Below are 23,123 nucleotides of genomic sequence, written 5' to 3' on the forward strand. Positions count from 1 at the left end.
GATGACATTTTATTAAGTCAGTTACATACTATGAGGTTTCTTCATGGCGCGAGGTCGCAGGAGCTCAGGCAGTGGTGAGACAGATGTCTCTGGGCTATGTATTTCATGCGGAGTGTAAGAAGCAGTACGTTTTTTCTACAATGATCTAGTGAAAATTCTCTGTGGGGGCTGCATGAGGCTCATCCTGCTGAGTGCTGCAGCTGCATCACTGCAGGAACTGTTTGCTGTTTCTGATGTTGCTCTAGGTTTGCTATTCTATAAATATACCCATAGACACTACCTCCTCCAGTTTTAGAGCTGCTTGCATGGTGGTTGGTTATGCCTGAATTAATTTCACAGCCTTTCAAATGAGTTATTTTTCAAGTGTTGTGTGATCCTCCTAAAATGTTGTGGTAATCCGTTAAATAGCGCTGTACAGTTTGGACTCTGAACCTATTTTGCTAGACGGAATGATTGTAAGTTTCCAATTAACTAAAAATTAAGCATTAACTGGGATAGTTTGGAAAAAAAAAAATGAAAACAATTAATTTTTACAATTAGAAATTAGTAAGTAAGTACTAGTAATTAGGTCCTATAAAGCTGTACCTTGACTTTCTTTCTAAACATTCGTATGCCTAGGGCCTTTCTTAGATCACTCAAGCATGACGATTTCTTTCAGCCACATTAACTTTCTGTAGCAAGTGGTACTGAACTTGTTCAAGTATAATTTGCTTATGTTATGCCTTTTTGCTTACACACGTGACTGAAGTGCTTTTCTCTCCTCACAGTGGCATTAGTAAGTCCCTGGTTTACAGAGAAACATGCTGGGAATACAGATTATAGCTTTCATATTTTGTTTCTGTGGGCTGGGAGCTGCTATTGCGGCTACTGCATCAAATGAGTGGAAAGTCACAAGTCGAGCATCATCTGTTATCACTGCTACCTGGGTCTTCCAGGGTCTTTGGATGAACTGTGCTGGCAACGCACTGGGGGCTTTTCACTGCAGACCTCACCTTACTATCTTCAAAGTAGAAGGTAAGGAAGCATAATTTAACTGGAACTTACGGAAAGCCATGGGTATTGCAAGATGTGAGCCTGAGGAGTAAAAGATTCTTTTGGCTTGTGCGAGATTATGTTTAAAGCATTGTGATGAATGTAAGTAAAGGATTTTGTAGGCAGAATATCAGAAACAACTTTGTAGGAATGATATGTATTCCAAGAAAGACAGTAAGCTCTACTGCGTGGTTGGCAATATGTGATAAGTATACTGGACGCAGTGCCGGTAATACACTGGTAGTATCAAACCACTGTTAGCAGAGAAATAGGCTAAACTGTCTTACAGCTCTAATTTCCATGTCAAAATGAGCATTGTGCTTGCTGGATGGTGAGAGTGGGAAAGATAGCAAGGTCTGTGACAGCTATTGGTGCTCTTTTTAGTACCTGAAAAAATCAGAGAGCAAATAACCGCATCCACGAATATGTGCATCCTGTGCAAATACCCATATACTAGGAATTAAGTGCTCGTGTATATACTTGCTTGTATAACAGGATAATATTTTAACTTTAAAGATAAAAGGTGTGCTGTTTCAGAATGTCCATTTTAATGGAAAGTGTTGGATTTGTATGCCATCTATCAGAGTGTAAAAATGAATGGAGGTTTCTCGCTTTATGTGAGAAACAGCTTTTCTCAGAGACAGAGGCTAACTGTAAGCGTACCGTGTGATGTGTTTTGTGTTTCTCTCCGTGTGCAAAGCAGTAAATGAAGAGGTTTGGTTTATTTGCTGTTAAGCCTTGTGATAGTAGGCAAAATAGTGTTTTCAGTGAAACTGTGTGTAAGCACTCCTGAGGGCCTTGGCTCAAGGACTGCTCTCCCTGTGGTGAACAGCACACAAGCAAGATGGAGTCAGACTAGAGTAGGAAAAATATGTGTCAAGATACCAGTATTTTAGAGAGCCAAAAACTAAACCCAGGCTAGACAGAACCAGTCTCCCAAAGCTTTTATGAGACCAGAAAGAAGCACATACTAACATTAATATCTTAAATTCTGTTAAGATATAAACAGCCAGTGGCTGAATGAAATATAAAATGTAACATTGCATGGTTGTTACCATACAGTATCATAGACAGGTTCATAGACTCACATATATGTGGAAACATGGAAACTTGGGGAGGTTCCAGATCCTTACCTTTTTTTGCCTTTCATGCCCCTGACACATCAGACTATGTGCTGTGATGTACAGATCAACTCTTACACATACAGATGATTTCGAGATAAAACTTGGCGTAATTTCTCTACGTATTTTGTGATGCCCTCTTTCAAATCATCACCAATCACCCATGAGAGATGTGAATGGATAAAAAGAGTTTTATTTCCATTCATCAAAAACTACTTAAAAGGCACAGAAACTCACACATATTTTTGAAAAGGGAATATTATATTTTGCAAATAACCATTTATGCATTATTTCTGCCAAGATTTAAAGAAAGAAAACCAGCTCTTCTTCTCAGGCTTTAAAGCAATATAAAGTAACTAAAAAGTACCATAATTGCTGTTGTTAGTAGCACAAAATCTGCTCTCAGAATAATCAGATGTAATCTATTTACCACTTTGTATTGCTACTATTATTTTCATCATTGGCTGATTGAAATTTGAATAAACAGAAAATGCATGTTATGCATGCATCATTTAAATATATACTTAAGCATCTAAGATTTTGAATGTTTGTTTTTTAAAGGAACATAAACAAGAAATTCACAAATTAAAGTAGTGCACTCTTGTTCAAGTAAGAGAGTAACAAGCTGCTGTAATGACATTTAGGAAGTCTAATTTTAACTTGACAGTGCATGCACCAGCAAAGGGTAATGTTACATGTAGCACAAACACTACTGGGAAAGGGTGAGGTATTCAGTTTGGAAAACCTGCTAAACATAAACTCCTGGTAATCCAAGGAAAACAAGAGTTCAACAGGGAAAGGGCTTTGCACTCTCACTGTCATGGATTGTAAAACAATAAAATGCTCACATTAAAGAAGTAATGAACTCACTGTCATGAGAGCTTCAATATAGCGTTATAACTTATGTGCTGAGGCCAGGGAGGACTGGCAATATACGTTTTCTTCTGCACGTTCATCTTTTTATGGAATCTATTTGCAGTTTTTCCTACAGCCAAAGATAACTTATGCAAGTTCCTCATTCCATTCCTATCTTCCCATTTTCAGGTCACCCTACATAAAGTATTTGCAGTGACAGCAACAGTAGCAGCAACACTACTATGCAAGTGTTGTAAGTCACTTCTACTCCAAAGCAGATTTGTTTGATCATTAAATGATTAGTTGCAATTTTTGTGAGGATTTTGCAGGGGAGGCTTCTATACAGGGCCTATGAAATTTTAAGGTGGGTTGTGGGGTTTTTTTGTTTTGGTGTGGTTTTTTTTTTTTTTTTTTTTTTTTTTTTTTGGTTTGGTTTGGTTTGGTTTGGTTTGGTTTGGTTTGGTTTGGTTTGGTTTTTTTCTGTTTTTCACAGCAAACAACCAAACAGAAAAACCCCAACAGACTCCAGAGGTCTTTCTCCAAGCAGCATTACCCTGCAGTCACAGGCAGTATGTAGATATTTCCAGAACTGACTTTAAGTTCAAGGACTAGTTGTTCTGACAGGAGCATAGGCAAGGCAATGAGAGCTCAGCTTCTGCAACCCAGCCCAGGTACAGATGTTGAGGGGTTCATGTTTCTGGAAGTCTGGGTTAGCAGGGCCACACTGCTAACAGTACCCAAAGCTAACTGGGTGGTGCCAAATGTACATGTGCATTCACATGTCCAGCCAGGGTGTGCTCTGCTGCAGTGACTGAAACATTCAGGTGAAAGATCTTAGAAGGAGATCCTGAATAGTAACAGCATTGTAGCTACAGTCATTTAAGGCAATGTTTGTGGGAAGAAGTAATATCTTTTATTAAATCAGCTGCTTTGGGAGAAGTATGTAACAAAGTTAGTCATCAGATCTGACACATATAACAAGCTTCTAGCTAAATATTATCTGGGAATATTGTCTCTTCAGTTAACTTGGTTATGATTATCACAGCATCAGATACACCCATGGAAATTGTATGACTAAAACCAAGAGACCATTACTCACAAGCATAAACTCACTCAGTCAATAAATGCCAGAAATTAAAACTAGCAGTGAGACAACATTTTTTCAAAAAGAGTAACCTTTGATTAACCACTCAGTCCTTATCAGCAAGAAAGATACATAAAGACCCATCAAGGCATGAGCCTGAGAACTGAAGCTCTGGACTTGTGAACTCCAGAAAGATACTGACTTTTTATGACAGAATTTCCACTCAGCTTGCCTCCTGCTAACTCCCCAGTGTTCCACAGGCAGTAGTTAACCTCTTTTGTCATTCTTCTCACATATATAATTCTGAATTCTTACAATGACAGAATTACCCAGATCTGACAAGAACTATCTCTGGGCTATCAAGCATGGCTTAGACACTGTATTTAGGTATTTTGACTTTGATGATACTACCGAGAGCTGTTTCACTCACATAAAATACAGAATTGTGACTAGCCAACTGAGCTGTGTATGTTTTCTATGACACTTCCTCAGTTTGTCAGGTCAGCTACTAGGCTTCTTCAAACAATTGGTTTGACATTTTGCATGCCTTACCTACGGCACTGCTTCATGACTCCTCCATGTTCTGGTTTTCCATACCATGAGTTCAGGGAAGTGTACAAGAAACTGGGAAAAATCTGCTTCCTTTTTTGAGCCTCAGATCTCCTGCTGGCATCTTGTCAGTGCCTGTTTTGGCAGAGCCTGATGGGGCAAATAGTGCTGTCCCGATGGTAGCCAATATGGAACAGGCAATGCCCAGCTGTCCTGGGTCACATCAGCAAACCTATTCAGAGCTGTCTTTTCATGATACCGCCAGTGCAATGCTGATAAGACAACTGCTATTGCAGCACCTGTAGCCAGAACAGCCTTGCATAGTCAAATACCATGTGGGTTCATCAAGGTCTGGAGAGCAATTCTAGCTGGGCTTCAGGGTGGCACTAGCTACTTTCCCAGAGAATTCAACCTCTACAGCAGGAAGGGACTAACATGACAGTGTCCCTTACTTGACAGAAACTTACTGCCAGGGAAAGCACACTGTGCATTTGTTTGGTGCGAGCCAGACAGATACACACACGGCAGCCAAGGCCAGGCTTCTCCTCAGCCTTAGAGGAAGGCATTTGGTGCTAAATCCCCCAGAAGCCAACACCACGGCTTTACACCCATCCTGAGTGGGTTTGCAGGGGGTCAGGCTGCGTGAGTGTCGGGGGTAGAGACTGCGCTCCTGCTCGCTGCTGCTTGGCACACCCCCATGCCCTGCCTGCGGTCCCTGCCCGCTGTCCCGGCCCGCTGCCGTCCCTCGGGGCCGGGGCCGGCGGGCGCGCTCCTCTCTCCATGGTGCTGCAGGAGCGGCCCCGGGAAGCGCCGGCCGTGCCCGGGCTGGAGCCGCCCCGCCCGGCTGGGGACGAGCAGCTGCCCAGCTCCCTGGAAAGGCGGCCTGCCTCGCCCCGGCTTCCCCCGGGGGAGCAGCCACAGGAGGGGAGAGGTTTAGCTGTGCCCAGAGCCCGGGCAAGCAGCAGCTGTGCCCGCTTTTGGGGGCTCCCAAGGGAAGGGGCCGGGCTTCAGCCATCATCCGGAAGGGAGAAATCCCCCGGGACGGCTTTCTTCTGGCTGATGCTCAGCCACAGGGGACTCTGCCTGAGGATCCTCCGGGTAGTCAAAGAGACAGAGTCACGGGGGTCGTGATTTCACCCCAGCTGGTAAGCACTGGTCCGAACACCACTCACTCACTCACTCCCCAAACACCTCAGTGGGATGGGGAGGAGAATCAGGAAAAAATAATACCCGCAGGCTGAGGTAAGAAGAATTTAATAATTGAAATAAAACAAAATATAATAATAATAACAACAACAACAGTAACAATAATAACAGGAAAAAGAGGGAGAGAGGAATAAAACCCAAGACAAAGAAGTGATGCACAGTATAAATGCTCACCACCCACTGCTCAATGCCCAGCTCATCTCTGAGCAGCAATCAGTCCCTCACAGACAATGCCCCCCCAGTTTATATGCTGAACTTGATAGCCCGTGGTATGGAATGTCCCTCTGGCTATTTTGGAACAGCTCTGTTTTCTCCCAGCTTCTTGTGCACTTCTCATTGGCAAAGCATGGGAAACTGAAGAGTCCTTGACTTAGGATAAACACTACTTAGCCACAAGCATCAGGGAGTTATCAACGTTATTTTCATTCTGAATACAGAACACGGCACTGTACTAGCTATTAGGAAAAAAAAGTAACTGTACCCCAGCCAAAACCAGAACACAGGATCCAATATTAAGGCCAGAGGATAACTGTGCTAAAGAACTTTCCTGTAGCAAGCAAATCCTTCTAGGAATAGTGCAAATTAAAGGGAGGTATGATTGATCCATGTTCATTAGGCTGAGCCACCCCTTTGTTAAGTTCTTCTGTTCAATGTGCACAGTATCCATTTGGTGACTTAGAAAATCCAAGTCAAAAGAGCATTGGAAAAGTTATGTCAAAATGAAAGGAAATATACACTAGGATCAATAGCTCAAATTTGGGAAAGGTGACCGTGAAACACAGACAGAATTCCTCTCAGACTTTTATTAATAGCTTAATTCCCATGGGTTAATTTCTTAAAGTACTCTCCATTTTTCAGCAGGCAGAAAGATCACCATTTGGACTGACTGAAATGCTGATTTCAGCATGGAGTCTTTTGTATATGCATAGGAATGGGATGTCAAACCTTGGTAATAAAAGGTTCTCCACTCACAGTTTGCCTCTCCCTTGTAGCAAGGTTATTTCCAAGCTCATGGCCTCTTATCTGACATTAGAGGACTAAGTCTGCTTTCCCCTCAAACAGTATAGCCTGAAACACATTTGTTTCCTAGAGAAGTCTGGTAATGCACTAGAGCTCATGAAACATTATGACTACATACAGCAAATACTTTTGGAATCTTTTATATTGCATATCATTGCCCCCATGCCAAAAATTAATGAATAAAGTAAATTTAACAGTTCAGCCCAAGTAGCAGTTAGTCAGAGACATACCGTGCCTTATTATTAGGCTGGTTTTGAGCTAGAAAAGGAATTGATTTGTATGCAGCAGAGCCATTCATGAAGTAGCCTCTGGCAGAACAGATATGAACTGAAGGAGGTGGCTAACTCCCATGCAGCCAAGAGGTTTTTCCCACAGCAGCAACTTTGCAGTAGATACAGAGAAAAATCCAGGGTTTTCAATGCAATGGTAAATTCCAGAGGAAGCCCCCCAGAGGCAGAACAACCCTGTGAAACCCGGATTTGTGGATCTCAGAGCTGATGCATAGGTTAAAGATTCTGAAGTGGTTTTCAAGGATTCCTGCTGCCGAATATCATCTTCTGTTTGAGCTCTTTGATTGTAAGATTTTAATCTATATGCTCTGAAAATCCATTAATCTAAACCACAATGAATCACTGTTTACTGCTGTTTACTATGCAGGCTGTCTGGCTCTGGCCAATTACTTGAACCGGAGTAGTCCAGACCTGTGGGCAGACTAGGAAGAGATGTGCCCACTGGGGAATCTGCAGCCACAAAGATATAGGAAAGGAGTCCAAGTACTGCAGGACTAAACTGCACAGGGCCAGATGGAAAACACTGAGGCTGGAGCTTTCAGAGGCTGCTGCCAGGTTTGGAGTAGGTGGTGGCAGGTTACAAAGGACAGATTCTGACACTGTTTTAGAATCTTCAGAGTTACAGGAATACACAAGGCTTCGCAGACCAGTCCTCCTTTTTAGCTCATTTACATCTAGCAATTTGACAGCATCTCTGCAATCCTCTTTTTGTGCTCTGAGCTTTCTGTCTTCTCACTGGACAAGGACAGAGGTTACAGTGCTGAGATTTTTTTTTACTTTTGTCTAGATATGGTATCTAGATAAGAGTAATGTTGCTTTTGCTTCTCTTCACTAATTTTTACAGATTTTTGCCACCCAGAGTGGCCTTCATTTGAAGAAAATTACTGAGGAAACCTGAAAGGCAGAAAGTGCTGCTATTTGTTAGTGTGGTGCAGCTGGTGCAAGGACAGGAATGCAAAGCTTGTTTTTGGGGCATTAATAACAAAGCTCTTTCATCTTCTAATACTCACATCAGGATAGATGGTTATCTCTGCTTTGCTTTTAGTTTTCTTTGATTACTGCAACATAGCAGCAGAGAGTGTACTGCAAAATGAATAGGACTCAGCAGTAATTGGTATGCAGCCAATGTCTTAAAATATCTCTGTTCAAACAGGTTTTGTACCCTAGTCTGCCTTGTGAGCACTGAGGTGGGTGAGGGGGGCTTCCCTCTGGCATATGTTGAGGAGCTAAAGGCCAATGTACCTCTTCTTATCTTTTTAGCAGTCATGCTACAACCAGAGCTTCATTCAAAGTTCAGAGATACAATCCATTTCATTTTCACAAGTCCCTGCAGCAGGAGGGGAAAGGAAGCCTGGCAAAACCAGCTATGATAGGCAGAGGGTAAAAGAAGGAGACTGAAGTTCTGGATTTGTAAATCATTAAAGCTGATGATCTTGAAATTCACACTTCTGATAGTTTAGCTTTTAAATATGTATTTTTCCATCATGGAGCAGTGCAAGGCAGAGGAGAGAAGCAAATACTTTGAGAATGAGTATGGGGAAATGTAGGGGGAAAGTATATGTACACAAAAATCTCTCCTATGGTTATTATATGGAGTTAACTAGGCAAGTAAGAGTCACATGCACATTGGTAGAGAAAACAAATCACTCCACAGTCAGTAGGGATGTTAAACCCCTAATGCACGTGTTACCCTGTCTCTCATAGTACTTACACGTAGTTTTGCTATGTAAAGCAGAATGCCAGATGAGCACAGCCATTTTATTAGAGATATGCACATGGGATTTCTCCCCATATCCCACATGCATCTAGTCCTACAGTGTCTGGTTATACTTATGAGCCTTCCCTGGAGTGGGTGCCATGGGACTCTCTGCTGGTTTAGAGGCTGGTCAATGTATTCCCTTCAGTTTTTCATTGACTCAAATTAAATCAAACCCTTGGAGCAGAGGTGTTGCCAGGGGCAACTCAGGGCTTCAGAATCAGACTTTTTCAGAGTGCTTGACTCAGTCCTGTTTCTAGTACTGTGAGGAACCTCTGGCTGTGCCCAGTAGATTCCCCTAGTCCACCCAATCTTCTCTCTTCAGGTGACTTTGAAACCTGGGACTCCTCTATGTCTTTCTTCTTCAGGGATGCATTTCCTAAAACAAAAGAGCACATCACCTCAGATTTCTGTGCCTTAATGTAGGACATTCTTAAGTGCCAGAGCACTTCTCAGTTGCTGAATGGAAAACATTTATATTTTCAATTTGACAAAGCACATGCTGAAATTCAGGTACATCCAAAGTCCCCTGAGAACATTTCATTTATTTCATATCTCCCTTTAAGTAGCTTGTGTTCTGCCAGACATTTGCCACATTTCTAAAAAATTACCCAAAACAGTTAAAAAAGCAGAGGTACCGAACACTTCTGAAGACCATGCCCAAGTCTACTGACACATTCATTTGACAGTTATATGGGTTTTTTACTGTTAACTTTTCTACAGAAAATATGTGTTAATCTGGAGGTAATTAACCAAGCTCTATTAAAGCACTTCCCAAGGATTAACCTGCATAAAGGCAGAATTTGTGCACATCCTGAGCTAAGGTATGTTGTACTATTGAACAATTCTCCATAACCAAGCTTTCCATGTGGTAGATTTTAGAACTGTACACCATCAACTGGATATGTCATTAATATTATTTTATAAGATTATTTTAGGTTAGACTCCATATTTTTACTTCTAATGTGTGCCCCTCAAAAAGTTAATCATACAGACTCTACTGGTGTTTGAAAGAGTACAACTGCATAACCTGGCAGTCAAAATGAGAAGCAAACTAAATACGTGAAGGTTCTCATTCATGTGCTTTCAGAATAATATATGCTGGTTTTCTACCAGGTCCACTCTAACAATTTTTATAGTTGCTATTACTTTTGTATCCAGCTAGGATGTGAGGCTACTCTTCTGCAGATACCAGTCAAAAACAAAGATGTGTCTAGGGCTCATATTCAGGACAACGCACACTAAATCATTTTTCCAAAGGAAATGAGAGCTCTGAAGTTCTAAATTTCCTCTGTAGATGGAATTCTGCCAAAATCTTATGCTGTTTGGAGACTGCCTTTTCCTTCTTCACAAATGAATTTCTAAACAATAACACAGAATGTCACATAAAAGCATTTCTATTGATATTTCATCCTGTAAGCAGCAAAAACAGAAACCAAACCCCAGCCAGTAAGAAACAGTGAAAGTGGCTCCCTGTCCATATCTCTGTGCGACATTTATTGGGCCACCAGGAGAACAGGACTCTTGGGATTTATAAACAACTCCTCCACTGCCAGCTCACCACGTGCCCAAGCTGCTGCCCCAGGCTGGCATCCCATCCCAGCAAACATCACTCCGCTTGCTGGGCCCTGAGTCAGCCGCCTTTTGGTAGTAACCGAAATAGCTGTCTCACAGAGTGGGGAAAAGAGGTCATCTAATTGACTGACTGACTAACTAACTAACTAATCATTAATGGCATGTGGCTTTGCCATATCATATTTTAATGGAAATGTTCTACCTAACAAAGCAGGGGATAAACTATATTCCGGCAAAATTAATGCAATAGACGACTTTAATTTACACCACCTTTCAACACCCTCATGCCACACATAATTTTGTTTTATTCAGTGGCTGTTACAAAACCTCCAATATTGTGCTTACTTAATAATATCCCTAGAAACTCAGTCCTTCACAGAAATGCAGCATTTTCAAGTGCCGGTGCCTCTTGTGCCTCAAGGCTCCGATTCCCTCCGCAGCCAGGACATCCTGCACTGCCACAGCCGTACTCCGGCCTGGGCTTCACTGAGGGCGCAGACACCGGCAGCCCGTGGCTCAGCCAGCCCCTCAGAGCAGTAAAGCTCCCCTGCCTGCCTGCTGGTGCTGGTGGCCCCTCCTGGGGGGCTGTGCCAGCCAGACCAGGGAGGGAGGCACGGGGAAGACGGCAGCTGAAGCCGGCGGCTGCAGTGTGTGTCTGCAGGCAAGCTGCTGCCCAGACTTGTGTCTGAGGGCTGCGGAGGGGCTGCACGGCGCCCTGAGTCCTTCCCCGCTCTCCCCTCGGCACACACGGAGCAGAACGCTCCGTGTGTTAACAGAAACAAGCTAACATTTGCAGCCAAGGTACTTCGCTCAAGTCCGTTTGCCAAGTGGCTTCACTGCCTTCTTTGGTTAAGGGTGAGAGAAATGCTGTTGTTCAAAGGAGAAAACAAGTGGAGGTGTTTTCCCCCCTCACCCTTCCTGTCTACAAGTTCAGGCATCTCTGGCCTGCGGTTCCTTATAAACAAATGAAGGAACTTTTGTGGAGCCTGGTGATAAGAGGTACTCTGCACCACTCCACATCCCACCAACATTTATTATTATTTTTAAGTATGCAATAGTATGCAAATGTTTGAGTGCTTCCTAAGGTGGCTCACTCCTGGTGCTGCAGTGTGGTGATTGCTCTGGTTACTGCAGAGGCCTGAGGGCAAGCTCAAGGCAGCCCAGGACACTAGGACACTAGGACACTAGGACACCAGGACACTAGCTCAAGGCAGCCAGCTTGTCAGGGCCAGCTGATAAGGTTTTCACCTATCAGCAAGGTCTAGGTGTGCAAGGCTCCGCTGCAACCTGGTGAAAGGAGAGTGGTGGAGATAGGAATGGCTTTCTCCTGAGAGCCGTTTGCAAGGAGATAAAACACCTGCAGACAAGGAAGGCGAGTCTGGCGTGCAACAGCTGGGTCGTGGGGCAGAAAGAGAACTCCTGAAAAAATACAGGGACTGCAGCCATCCAAAACACATCAGATCATTAGGAAAGCAGAAAATGAGCTTGCAAGGTGATGGGCTCTGCCTTGACCTAATGGTGACAATTTGGCCACCACTTTTATTACAAAAGGGACTGGACCCAAGTCCTCAGTTTCAGCAAAATCTACCCACTCAGCTGCGAGAAATTAGATGATTTCCAAAAATTTCTGACATTTTAAGCAACAGAATGAATGAGAGCTCTTATCTATAAAACTCTGAGTGCTTTTAACCACCTGTTCTTTACAGTTTTGAAATTTGGATAATATAAAAAAATCTGTATCCAGCAACAGAAATCCATGTTATGCCCCCTTGCTCTAACATACTCACAGCACATGGTTATAGTTCTTAATACTGAGTGGAAAGCACGGCTGAACAAGGAACAGGAACTAGGAAGCAAAGACATGTATTTAAGACCTGCAAGACTCCTGAGAAGATATTTGAAAGAAGGAATGATGAAGAAAAGTCTGCTCCCAACCAAGATTTATTTCTATTATGCATGAGTCGTTCAAATTGGATTTAAAGCCAGAGATTTTTTTTTTTTTCCACTGACTTGCTCACTTTTCTCAGTAAGTGAAAAGAAGTAACATTACTTCAGGGTCTGAAGTTCACTGGGTTACATCTCATTTCACTCAATTCTACCAACAGCAATATTTTTGAAATGGATTTATTTCTTTTTGTTTTCCTTTTCTCTCAACGTGCCTGCAGCCTTACTGTCTCCTTCACGCTGCTAGCAGAGACAGGATCATAAATTAGGTCAGTGCTATGTCTGACCTGGTAGTTGCTTAGGTAATCTTAAATTTTTATAACCTATCCTCTCCTTTTCCTCAAAACATCTACCTTCTCCTTTCAAAATAACTTACTGGAAACTCTGCAGAACAAGAATTCCCTCAAGTTTTGGTCAGCTCTGCAGGCTGTGTAGATGGACTAGTAGGGATCAATCTAATATCCAGGATCCTCTCCGTTGAAATCAGTTAATGCATATAGATTGCTCTGTTTTGCAAAGGAAAAAACAAACAAGGAGCCTTTTTAAAATTCATTTGCCTGTAAGATGTGAGACGGCTTCTGTTTGGCCCAAGCAAGGCCTCTGCTGCTGTTGTGTGTCCGTTTTGGGTACTACACTTGCAGCATGATGCAGAAGACTTGGAAAGGGCACACAGACAAAAGCAAGTAGAATTCTTCAAGTTTATGAAACATGCTCTATGAGGAAAGACTGGGAGAGTTGAGACTGTTTAGTCTAAAGAAGACTAGACTAGCTGTAGGCACAGAGATAGTCTTCAAGTACGTAATACGTGGTTGAAAACAGGAAGAGCATAATTCCTGTGGTATTGCCATGTCCAGGGATACCACCACAGGAAATGGTGGGACTGGATTACTATAAAGGATTAAAAATAACAGTTTTATCGTTCTGCCTAAAAGCAACTGCCCTTTTTTATGGACAGCCTGTCTCTAGCCCTTAGCTGACTTTTGTTACTCTGCAGTTGTTTTACCCTGTGATTACCTCCGATATCTGTGATATCTACAATATCTATGATACCTGAATCAGCTCAGCCATGTACAGCTCTAGCTGCCAGAAGTGAAACATCAAGTGCCTCTTGATGTCCTCACCTCTTCTCTCACTGCGACTGCCCCTTGCAGCTGGTTAAGGTGGAAAACCATAATTCAGAAAATACAATTTATATAGCAGCTAGTGTCCACTCATCAGTAGCCTTTGGTCTACACAAATCTTTTTAGTGAACTTCTGATCTGCAAAGGCCAGTTGCTATTAAATCCTCTTGCACCTTTTTTATAAGTATTTCCTACTTTTTTTCTGATTTTGCCTTGTGATGGCAGAGCACTGAGCTCTGTGCAACACATTTGATGCCCATGATTTGACCTAGATGTTGCTGAGAGATCTACAGCCCTAAACAAAGGCAGTAAACTCACATTCATCCTATTTCACTTCTCCATGTTATTTTTACTGCCAAACAATATTCTCCTAGAATATCTGAAAGAGTCCAAAACAGAAAGGGGGTCCAGGGGTCAGGGAAAGACAATATAGGCCAAACTCCTTGCAGTACTCAAGCTATAAATTATCCCCCTTCTATCACATATGAGAATCTTGGATGGTGCGGGTCCTACAGTTCTCCTTTCTTTTTGCTTGGGAGATGTTATCCTGGTTCATTAGGCACCTGAATCTGGATATAGATGAGGAGCTAAAATTGTATCACTGGATCTTAAGCAGAGGTTTAGGATTTCTCCCAGACCACTTTAGACATCAGTGGCGTAAAATGTTGTGTGTTAACAAATCACACCATGATCACTTCATAGGCAACAGGTACAGGGAATCCTCTCCCCTTCTGGGACAGGTTCTGTCTTATCTCTGGGACATGCCTCCAGCAGGTCAGAGGAGCAGTCTAGACAAGCCAATTGACAGTAAAGCAGATGGATGATTAGTGAAGGTATGGTCATACCAGGCAGGATTCAACTGAATCCTATCCTGACTCAGAAGATACCTACAGGTCGATCCCCATACCTCAGATCAGATGGATGTAATTCATTCCTAGGACTTTCAATCGAAACATGAGAGCATATGGAAAGCAATTTCCTTCTCTCCTACAGCTAATTTTCCCATATTTCACATCTGTCCTCTCTCCTAGTCTGTGCCTGAAGGGAGCAACACTTTCACCAAAAGCTGCTGCAGAGGCAAAGCACTGCAGCATTTAAATTGTCACCTCAGATCAAGGAGCCCCTCTTCATCCCACATCATTCAGTCTTTACTGAATAGACCTTTATCTCACCAGGACTCAGGCTGTCCCTGATTTGAAAAGCTTTGTCACCCCCTCTTTCCACACAGCCCAGGTGCCCCGCTGAAATCCACATTCTTGATTAGCTGTAGTGTGGTCATGGGTATGACTATGGAAAACAAGTCTCTGATAGGCATATGCTGAGAGCTGGCATCTCACTCATTCAAGAGGCAGTGCCAGCTATTTCAAAAACAGCCTGCCGTGTATTCCTTTGATCCAGTTTTACATAAAACATACTCCGCGTGCTCATGTGCACACAAAAAATTCATGTTGTCCCTTGTTTGCCTCATTAAAGATGCTTCACTTCTTGAAAGGTCCTCCATGAATCCCAGATTAGTAGTTACAGTGGGCAAAAAGGCCAGTTGAGAGGAAGGGCTGGTTAAGCTCAGTTTTGAAGCTATATCATTACCAGGCAGCTCTTAGGAACCAATGGACACTTTTATAAAGTGTTTAATAGTTAGAGTGAACTGAAACTCTATAAACCATTTCCCAAGGAGCCCTTTGTTGAGATGTTGGCAGTATATGTCTGGCTGGAGTCAAATAAATTAGTCATCAGATAAATCAGTCATGCCAGCTATGAGAGTGGCACCAAAATAAACAGAATATTTTAGTCAAATCCGTGAAACAAAAGGAACAGCAAATCTCATTTAAAATTCCCCTATGTAACTGATGCATAATTAAACTTCTATACATGAATGCAAGTGCACTGATCCAGGGTGTGTGACGATGAAGATTGTATCTTTGAAAGTAAATGGGGATCTCCGGATGCAATTAAAAGTAATTTTTGAGTTTCTAGTTCCAAGTTCCTACTGGCAAAATCTAAGAAATGCAAAGCTTGAGTAATTCCTAAATTACTGCAGTTTCAATGCCAGGGAAACTCCACGTATTTTGATGGGATTACATCAGACTCAGACTTCATGAGGCCAACAGAAGTTCCTCCTTTTAGAAACAAATTGACAAATACTTTAAAAAAAGTCAGAAATAGTTTGTGGAAATCACATTCTACTGGTACTAGAACAAAATCCGGGGGATGTGCAACATATGACAGCATCAGTTGGGATGAGGTAACGCAAGTACTTTATCCCAAACATTCTGCCTTAAGTAATCCACGTTACTAGTCTAAAATACACAAACAGTCTGAACTCTTTTAAACTTTTCTTGTCCTAGAATACAGACAAAATAATAAGAGTGATGTTCTTATTAGTCCACTTATCCTTATGATTAGTGCATATATTAATTATTATTGTAATAGAAAATATTTTTTAAAAGCTACTTCTTCTACCGGTGTCCTTACACCACTCCTCTGAATGCCTGTTAGTCTGGCAAAGGACACAAGTCCTGGAAGGGAAGAAGCCGGGCGTGTGAAAAACAAGCAGGGCAACTGGGCAGCAACTTGTAGGAGAGAAGGAGCACTGCTTTTAATTGGGTTGAGGAAGTTAAAAATGTTGTGAAAAAGCTTTTCTTATCAATTCAGTATTTGTTTCCCAATAGCTGCTATTTCAGCCCAAAATACTACACTTTGGGTGCTTAATGTCAGATAAATAAGCAGATTAACTGGCCTTGTGCATAGAGAATTCAATTCTCATGGGCTTCAGATGTCTGCACTGAGATCTGGCAATGTGACCAATAGTTGTTCTTCAGTTTGGCTTCTTTTTTACAGCAGTTCATATACTATTGAATTCCATATCTAAATTTTAATTCCAGCAATAAAGTTACATTCTTTCTCTTGAAGGATAAAACTGTGTGTGCATTGGAAGGTCAGTGCCACTTTCATTTTTACTATAAACCACAGAGATTTTAGAACTGACAAGGACTGGAAGGAAAAACATAGCTCTGTGGGGTGCATAGGACATTTGTGAATCTGATTCTGCTTCCTGAGATATTTTCACTGCTCAGCTGTCATCTATATTCACATATTTGGGGCAACACCTCTCTCTGATGCAGTGCTCTGCAAAGGAACCAACCAGAGGCATTGTGCTCTATTTGCACTTATCAGGAACCACTAAAATCTGAACAAAAGCTGATTGCCTATTGTTGGCTTCTAGGAGTACGTCCTGCAATTGGCACTGTGCAAACACAAAGCACAAAGCAGCTCTGTCCCAGAGTATTTATAATCTAGGGAGCAAACTTCAAAAGAAGTGGGTAGGTTTATGGCAAAATGGAGGAGGAAGGAGGTAGAAGATGATCAAGCTTGTTTGATCACACTGCTTCACAAAAACAAAAGAAAAAAATTTGTTTTGGATTGGTCGGGTTTGCAGGCTCTTGGCAAGTCTGTTCCTCCAGGGCACTGGGAGTTACTCCACCAATCACTGCTGCATTTCTTGGCTTGGAATAACTTCTGTCAAAATCAAGAAGGTACAGCACCCCAGATAGCCACTTGAAATGCTTTCTAGCTTAGAGCTCTTTGTCATCTTGAAGAAAAGGATGAAAACATCCAGTCAGACTGCACTCAGAGATGAGGCAGAAGCCAGAACCCTTTGTCACAACCAGACCACAGAACAGGAAACCACATGTGACAGCAGCAGCGGGGAGCTTGGTGAACCCACGGGACTTGTTGTCCTCCTGGAATGAGTCCAGAGGAGGGCTACTATGTGGATCAAAAGGCTGAAGCACCTCTCCTATGAAGACTGGGTAAAACAGTTGAGGTTGTTTAGCCTGGAGAAGGAAAGGCTCCAGGGAGGCCTCAGAGGAGCTTTCCAGTACATAAAGGAGGCCTAGGGGAAAGCTGGAGGGGGACTTTTCACAAAAGCATGCAGTGATAGCAAGAAGAGGAATGACTTTAAGCTGATGGAGGACAGGTTTAGATAGATCTAAAGAAGAAATTCTTTACTGTGATTTTCTTGAGGAGAGGACATTAGACGACAGAGATTTTCTGGGAGAAATATGTCTTTAAACTTTATTGTATTCAAACAACAAATCCGCGGTTGAGAAGAATATATGTAGGGGGCACTTTTGTCACTGGGTAAAACCTAATGTCTTGATCATACACATTCTCAGTAACCATCACAAAGGCAAAAAAAGTCTCAGTGGAGAAGATTCCTCATGCTGTCCATTACAAAATAATTCAGGATGTTGTCAGTTGATACAACTGAGGAAGTAATAAAGATAATCATCCCCATAAATAATGTGCTCTTAATTGCATATTTCAAGACCTCTATACCATAAACCAATTTGGATTTTCCCCTTTGGTACAGTTCATGCATCTCACACTGTTCTTTTCTTTTGGAAAGTATGTTTTGATGTAGACATGAGCCTGGTCCTAATTATTTGATTAGGAATGAAATGAGTTGACCATTTATCCAAACTTCTGTGTTATACTAGGAAGAAACTCATTATTTCTTTGAGTTTGTATGTTGCCTTTCTACTAATAATTAATTTAGAGGACCACAGAATTATTGAGGTTGGAGAAGTACTCCCCGATCATAAAGTCCAATCTTCAATTTTTTTCATCATCCATTACATGTATTACATGATAATGTAATACATTAATCCAATGAAGATTTGACTTGATAACTCTTATACAGCCAGTTACAACAGAAACTAGAGTCCCAGAAACAACTATTAGGGGAAGAACTTCATGTAAATACATCAAGAATTGGCCTGCTGGCAGGATTAATAAGTTTGATGTGGTCCTCTAAGATAAACATTCCTGAAAATTTGATTTGGGGGATCCACAAATTACTGTCCACACAGAAAATAAAATTTTCTCACCTACAGAGAAAAATGAGAGGGAAGTGTCACTTTACTCAGGCACAGGTCTTTCTCCTGTTCCCCTTGCTTTTTATGCTGGCATGATCAACTGGACTTTATTTGGAAAGGTGAGAGGTTTTACAGTGGATAATCCCTTTTGTCCTTGAAATGCCTAAGAACCTTGTTGTTTATCAGTGTTTTTTTGTTTTTTTTTTTTTTATGGATTTATTCCTATTTCTATAGATTCAAAAGTTCACTGGTTAAAACATAAAATCATATTATTAGGATTTTCTGTCCAATAATGACTAGGACATGTAAGAGTATACAAACCTGGTAAGGTTTCCACAACATGTAAAACTCCATGAAAGTTTCTTTACATGTTTCATTTGAAATGCTGTCTTGCACAACCCTTGGATGCTAATGTATGTGATTAAAGTTTAAACTTACACCCAGCACTCATTAATCGGCTTATAGCTTCCCTCAGCAATACCAGTGAAAAGGTAAAAAACAAACCTGATATAATTAACCCTGTTTATGTAAGTTTGGAGTATAACATCTCATTTAAAAGGGGGATGCACCTCCTTTTATATGCCTGGGAACTCCAGAGGAGCCTTCCTTGGAGCACTGTGATCCATCATGTCTGGGGCAGCACCTGATCTCAGAAGGGGCATTCAGGGGCTGCCATGGAGCTAGATTCAAGTCTAAAAATCATCTTACAAATAATGTGACAGAATTGGGAACAGTTTGATTTACATGCACATTGCTTCAATAGCATGTGTTGTAGCTCTGCCAGCAATAACAGGGTTCCTATTTACTTACTATGCTAAGGAAAGATGCAAAGCAGCAGGTTCAGCACAGATCCCTGCAGATCCCTTTGAGGGCACCATGGCCAGGAAGGTACTGATGATTCAGTGAGTATTTGGCATCCTGCCTTAGGATGTTTTCAGCAAAACTCATATTGTTTTTACTGAGTGTGCAAACTCAAGTTATACAACATTAAAGTACACCTTTCTACCCAACTGTCCTTCTAACCTTTTAGGAAAGGAATTAGATTGATTTGATATAGCTAATCTGTACTGTTACATGTCTTTTCATTGTTTTAAAGGTACTTACAAGTAGTTAATTTCACTACCTGTTAAAAGAAAATCCAATAATTGACACTTGCCATTTTGGGGGTATTTTTAAAAGTTCGGCCCTGTTTGTCTTTGTCTGTGCTTCTGCCATTTAAAACCCTTCACAAATCTATGAAGGCTCCGTCTGTGGCACAAAATAGAGCAGGGCAGACTGGTGATCAGGATTGCTCAGGGCACACTCCAGAGCAGATCCGTGTTGGGGAGAGACAGTTGGTCTCAAACTGAGCCATAAAACTTTACAACTGGCAACCAAGATCCAATGCCTGAGCTCATTGCTCGGACCTTCTTTGTAGAGAAATATGCATTACTGAAAATTGCATTAACTTCTTTAAGGCTGCTTCAGACTCATTATCTCATTGCAGGCTATATATAGGACATCTGCCTTGTCCTCATAAAACAACAGCCAGAAGTGCAGCACACAGGCGAGCTGCCTTGGCAAGTTGCCCACTGAGTAATTCCTGCCCCATCAGCATTGCACCAAGATACAAAGAGAGGGTATCAGGGGCAGAGAACTTTACCCATTGAGAATTTGCTGACATTTCTGATCTCCAAAGATCTTTAAAACAATTTTCTGCCTTTAAAACATTTTTAGTGTAAAAAGAATGCTTCAAATAGGTGGAATTACAAGGTCACACATACCACAGCCCTTCAAATATGTAGGATTTAGAAATCACCCTCTGAGATTTTGGCTCTGTGCCCATATGTAGGTATTTCTCAGACAAGATTTTTGCCTGATCCCTCACAAGAAAGCAGACAGAAGTCAGGAAGCGTCAGGTCATGTATTTACTTCAACTCATAGCTTACAGGATCAGACAGGAAGGTGCCTCTTTCCAAACTTGCTGACTACCACTTGCAGAGTGTCCCAGATGCTCCCATTGTTTTCTTTCACACCCAACTTCTACTTTCAAGGTAGCTTTTGAAGGCTAAAAGACTCCCCCAGGGAACAATGCAGCAAGGTCTCCTGACATGAGCAGATTAAGACAAAATAACCCTGATGTCCTTCACACTATGAGAGATTTCAGACTGGAATCATGTGAGGAGTGTTCAAATCTCACCCAGTGCTACACAGAGACATAGAGAATGAGCCAAGTGTCTCAGGTTCAGGTTTTGCTTAACAAGATCTGGCAGCCTGTTGTCACAAAAAGCTTGCTCTTGATCTTTCCATGGATTCTTTGGATCTGCTTCCCTCTAAAGGCCGTTCAGTGAATTATTGTATTGTCCTGAATGTCAATCAAGTCTTAACGTGAAATTGATTCCCAGATGTATTCCTTATCTGGAGTGGTGTTTGAGCTCTATGAAGGAGAGAAATAAATACTTTCAGGGTTATTTCTTGTTGTAAGACATCTTAAAAGAAATAATGTATCAGTGAAGGCAGAGATTCATATCAGCAAGCAGAGGTTTTCATGATAAAATCTATCTGAAAACGACTGTCAAGCATACATGCTTTTGTAGTTCCTTATTGCACACGAAAGTGAGCCACAAAAGTGACCTGGTTTGTCCCAGGCAGAAACTGGGATCTGGCCATCCTTGCTCCCAATCCCATGTTCAGAGGAGTAAGTGATTCTTTCCAGCTGGGCTGAGGTATTTGTCCTCTCAGGCATAGCTGCAGTACTGCTGCAGTTTCATTTGATCCCAGGTAAGGAATTTTGTGGTGCAGTAGAGCTTGGGCAGACTGTGTCTTATATCAAAATGTGACTTGCTCCTTCAGCTGAGATGCTCAGATGTGCCATGAAACTGAGACCTTTGATTGAGGTGTTGGACTTACAGTGAACTCAGTGGATAATCACAAACTGGAGTGGCATGCTAAGAAATTGGTCATTTTGCCTGCCTGGTTAAGAAAGGAAAAAAAAAAAAAAAAGGGCATTTAAGTATATCTGTTTGTTATTTGGGCAGGGTGTGGGGAATAGGATAATCCCTAAGTATACTAGTAATCTGAGTAATAATCATTGTCAACCAGCATTTTTGCCCAGCTTCAGCGCTGTATAGACATCTCTGGAAGGGAGGGGATCAAATTTTCGGTAAATGGAGTACATCTCTCCAGACCTCTCTGCAGAGGGAACACAGGAAGTTACACTCCTGAATTAAACTGAATGAATCAGGGCCTAAAAGAAAGGTTCATACAACTTAGACAGAATGGAAGAATTGAGGTATTTAAAAATTTAAAGGACATCTTAAAAGTCCTCAAAATACCTAAAACTTTCTGCAGGCTTGGAAAACGTGGTAGAGAAGACACACATCTCCGAGTCAGGGCACTGGACAGTCAGTGCTTTAGGACAATTAAAATGGCACTAGCCTTATATGCTTATGTACTTGAATTGCTCCTTAACTGTTTTTTTTTAGTCTACTGTAATTGCCCTAACAAGAGAAGAAATTGTCCTTTGGGACTGCCTCTTCCCTCTCTGCAATCTATAAGAATCTGTACAACGAATTTGAGGCAAATCTTTTAGCTAAAGCTGGCTAGGTTGCCTGCCCTGATACAAAAATATATCTCTATCATCCTGCCCTTATATCAAGATATAAAGAAGTAGCAGTAGGGATCATTAAATGCTTTAGCCCCCTCCAGGTGTAATATGAATCCAGATGGTTCCAAGCTATCTGGGGTCAGTTTTTAGAGACTGAAGTCTCCAGGTGCATTTGACCACACTGACTGGGTCTTCACAGGCTCTTCACCATCCTCATCATCATTACCCACTCTATGAAAATTATTTCACTTACAGCATCTATTTTGGTGGTAATTAATTCATTTGACCAAAACATAGACTGGCATGTGTTTCTGACAACAGCAGGCTCCAAACGTCAGATTTGCCAATAGACAGCACCTTTTTTTGATCTTCAAGCTGATCCTAAATACGGTCTTAGTGTTTCTTAAGATTGCTCACCTCTCCTTTATGTAACCATGCCACCTGCTTTGCAATATTCTGCTCAATGCCTGCTGTAAACAAGAGTACTGCCACACATCTTGCTCTTCCAAGGTCAGCCCAAACTATAAAGCCTGTAAAACTGCCATTGCAAGCCTCAGGTGTGAAAAACAAAATGAAATGGTATGAGGAAAACAAATACTCAAAAGCACCACCAACCAGGTCGCTTACTGTGATTCACATTTAGTTCTCTTGAAAGGCTGAATATTTAATAGCATCTGGAGAACTGATGCTTGGAAAGTCAAGTAGAATCATTCCACAATTCCAAAAAATACCAGTAGAGTTTGCAATGTACCATCCAGGGGATTGGGCAAATCGACAGGGGAAAAAAGAGCACGTGTAACAAGTCAATACCACGTGGGTTCAATTTTTTCATAAAGGCAGGGGAAAAGTGGCAGGACATGTCCCACATATACCTGCAAGAGTGAAGATGTAGCTCCTGTGCAGGAAACAACGCACTACTGACTGTCACTGGGAATGGACCTTGCCTTAGGAAGGACAGCTTTATGGGACACTGTGAGAGGGAGGAAGACGGCGATTTTATGCTGTTGCCAGCACATTTGCTCCTGTGTCACCCCCTCTCATCAAAGTGGGCATGAAGCCCACATCCTAAAATCTCCTGCAGTAATTTATAGCGGGGCAGTTGAAATA

The 23,123-nt window shown here is 41.8% G+C and overlaps 1 protein-coding gene across 1 annotated transcript in view; it reads left to right on the forward strand.

Moving 5' to 3' along the window:
• Positions 1-800: 800 nt before the first annotated feature.
• Positions 801-23,123, forward strand: part of CLDN10 (claudin 10) — a 54,462-nt gene continuing 32,139 nt past the window's right edge. The window contains exon 1 of the mRNA XM_040055991.2: positions 801-1,014. Within this exon, the coding sequence (XP_039911925.1) occupies positions 801-1,014 (214 nt within the window). The remainder of the gene's footprint in view (positions 1,015-23,123) is intronic.

This window comes from Hirundo rustica, chromosome 2 (assembly GCF_015227805.2).
Source record: "Hirundo rustica isolate bHirRus1 chromosome 2, bHirRus1.pri.v3, whole genome shotgun sequence".
Lineage (NCBI taxonomy): Eukaryota > Metazoa > Chordata > Aves > Passeriformes > Hirundinidae > Hirundo > Hirundo rustica.